General features: G+C 32.4%; 1 protein-coding gene across 1 annotated transcript in view; it reads right to left on the reverse strand.

Annotated features, from left to right (window-relative positions):
- The window catches only part of LOC106459757 (Kv channel-interacting protein 1-like), a 22,423-nt gene that overhangs the window by 11,980 nt on the left and 7,774 nt on the right, over positions 1–2,669 (reverse strand). The window contains exon 2 of the mRNA XM_022386305.1: positions 610–683. Coding sequence (XP_022242013.1) covers positions 610–683 — 74 coding nt within the window. The remainder of the gene's footprint in view (positions 1–609; positions 684–2,669) is intronic.

A 2,669-nucleotide genomic window follows, 5' to 3' on the forward strand; every position in this document is an offset into this window, starting at 1 on the left:
CGATAGAAATACCTTAAATGCCTACAGTTGTCCTATTGACGAAAATTAAATCATCGATAGAAATACCTTAAATGCCTACAGTTGTCCTATTGACGAAAATTAAATCATCGATAGAAATACCTTAAATGCCTACAGTTGTCCTATTGACGAAAATTAAATCATCGATAGAAATACCTTAAATGCCTACAGTTGTCCTATTGACGAAATTAAATCATCGATAGAAATACCTTAAATGCCTACAGTTGTCCTAAGATTATGTTACGGAATGTATATTCTGTAGTCCAGACTTTTTCATGCAGTTTGTTCATGTTGAGATTACATAGGTTGAAATGTTCTCTACCGTTCATGGTGACGTTTCGCCTCATTACTGTTCTACTCCAATTCAGATAAGCATACTTTGTTAATTGTATTATTTATATAGTTATTTAGTTGGAAATACGAAACAGCATTAAAATATTTCAGACAGAAAACCGAACAAAAAACCTTACCCAAGTAAGTATCTTTAAAAAAAAGTAATTCAGCATCAAAGGAACAAAAACTGAGAACAACATTTTTAAAGATAAATAACAGAACAAATATACTGATTTTATAATAGGAAGTTTTTATTACCTCGAAGTTGAGTGTTCCACTGTGTGCTGATTGTTTAAATGTGTGAAAAACGTAGTGAGCATACTGTGTAGCATCTAAAAGAGAAAATACATACTCTTAATAAAAGGATACAAGTCAGAAAACAAGGTGTTAAAGGTATGAGGTAAAAACTGACTATTTGCACTTACTTGTCAAAGTATTGAAGCTAACAAAACTACTAAACCACATCATAATGAATTCTAGAAGTTAAAACAATGTTTTCGTTAAGTAATTACATATGGACTTTGTTTACCTCAGTTATTTTGGCTGAACGACGTTTCGGTCTGTGCAGAGAATTACACCTGACAGAAACGACTTTGGGGTAAAAATTCAAAGAGGGTTGAAGTACAAATTAGTCCATCCGATGTTAAAAACAAAGGTTGCTTAAATTGCCACTTGGAAACAAGTCGAATAAAACTCAATAATACAACGATAAGGTGTCTTTGTCGTGTCTTGCTGAATCTACGCTTTACTTGTTTGGGTGTCATATTTCCACAGTTTCAGATATACAAAAACACCGACTATAAACAAATGGCGTTTAAAGGTAAACAAGCATCAATAATACAACGATAAGGTGTCTTTGTCGTGTCTTGCTGAATCTACGCTTTACTTGTTTGAGTGTCATATTTCCACAGTTTCAGATATGCAAAAACACCGACTATAAACAAATGGCGTTTAAAGGCAAACAAGCATCCGGATCAGTCACAAGTTCTGGTCAAGTAATCCATCAAAAATAAATGTTTAAGGAAAAGTGCGATATCTATGCGTGTAAACAACAGATCAAATTTAGTCAAGACATGACCAATAAACAAACAAAAACAATAACTTTCATACTGATCAATGACTGTTTTGAATGCTAATTTTTAAAGATGGACCTAGACAGTTTATAGATGCTTTTTCCTTCAGAAAATTAAAAAAGAAAATAATTGTATGTCGAAAAATTGTTGGTAATACGATCTAATGGAGTTTTCTAATACAATAAACTCACTTTTCACTCCATACGATTGGCTTTAAGAACTTAGACGGATGAGTAATTGTAATATATATAGAGGAATCAAAATGGATTCTTTTAACCACATTCTTATAAAGTGTTTTAGCATGAAGATACAAACCCACACGTAAAAACTAATCAAGATAAGTATTTGAACTAAACAGAACTAAAAAAAACTGCCTGATTTTTTGCTGAAAACTAGGACATACGAAGGAGACTCTCCTACCTAACCCATCTTGTTAAATGCCAGACAGAAGGCATAGTTTTAAACCTCAAAAAAAATCGATACGATATTAAGGTGGTTGCTTCTACGTGTTCAGTGGGAACTGGTTGTTATAGAAACGTGTAGCTCTGGATTTATTGAAACATGAGAAAAATGTGTACATGATAAAAAAAACATTTCCGCTGCAAACTGATCCCATTTAGAGAGGAATAATCAGCACAACTTATTCTAACATCGAGAAGTCTGTCCAAAGTTTAGTTTTAGATTGTGTGGAGGAGAATTATTTTTGTTGGTGATGTTGGTAACTTTCTTAGGAAACAGGTTTTTAGCGCTGTAGAGAATAACATTTATATATGCACTTTATTAATCCAAATTGTACTATGAAAGATGCATTACAGATACACACAAAACAATGGTTGCTGCTCAAAGTCCACACCTTCAGTACTCTCAATTTAAACCTATTGCAAGGGAACACTTACGCAAAGGAAATGGATAATGTATTCATGGGACAACTGTAGGCATTTAAGGTATTTCTATCGATGATTTAATTTTCGTCAATAGGACAACTGTAGGCATTTAAGGTGTTTCTATCGATGATTTAATTTTCGTCAAGGTAAAAGTAAAAAATAGATTTAATATTATAATTTATTCATTAAATTAAGTAATGCCGTTACCCATAGAAATAATTACAGTATCTTAAGTCAGACTATAAACTAAGTTAACCGGTATCACTAACCAGACAAAAAAAGTTTGTTTACCCAGTATCTTAAGTCAGACTATAAACTAAGTTAACCGGTATCACTAACCAGACAAAAAAAGTTTGTTTAC

Source organism: Limulus polyphemus, unplaced genomic scaffold (assembly GCF_000517525.1).
Source record: "Limulus polyphemus unplaced genomic scaffold, Limulus_polyphemus-2.1.2 Scaffold657, whole genome shotgun sequence".
NCBI classification, from domain to species: Eukaryota; Metazoa; Arthropoda; class Merostomata; order Xiphosura; family Limulidae; genus Limulus; species Limulus polyphemus.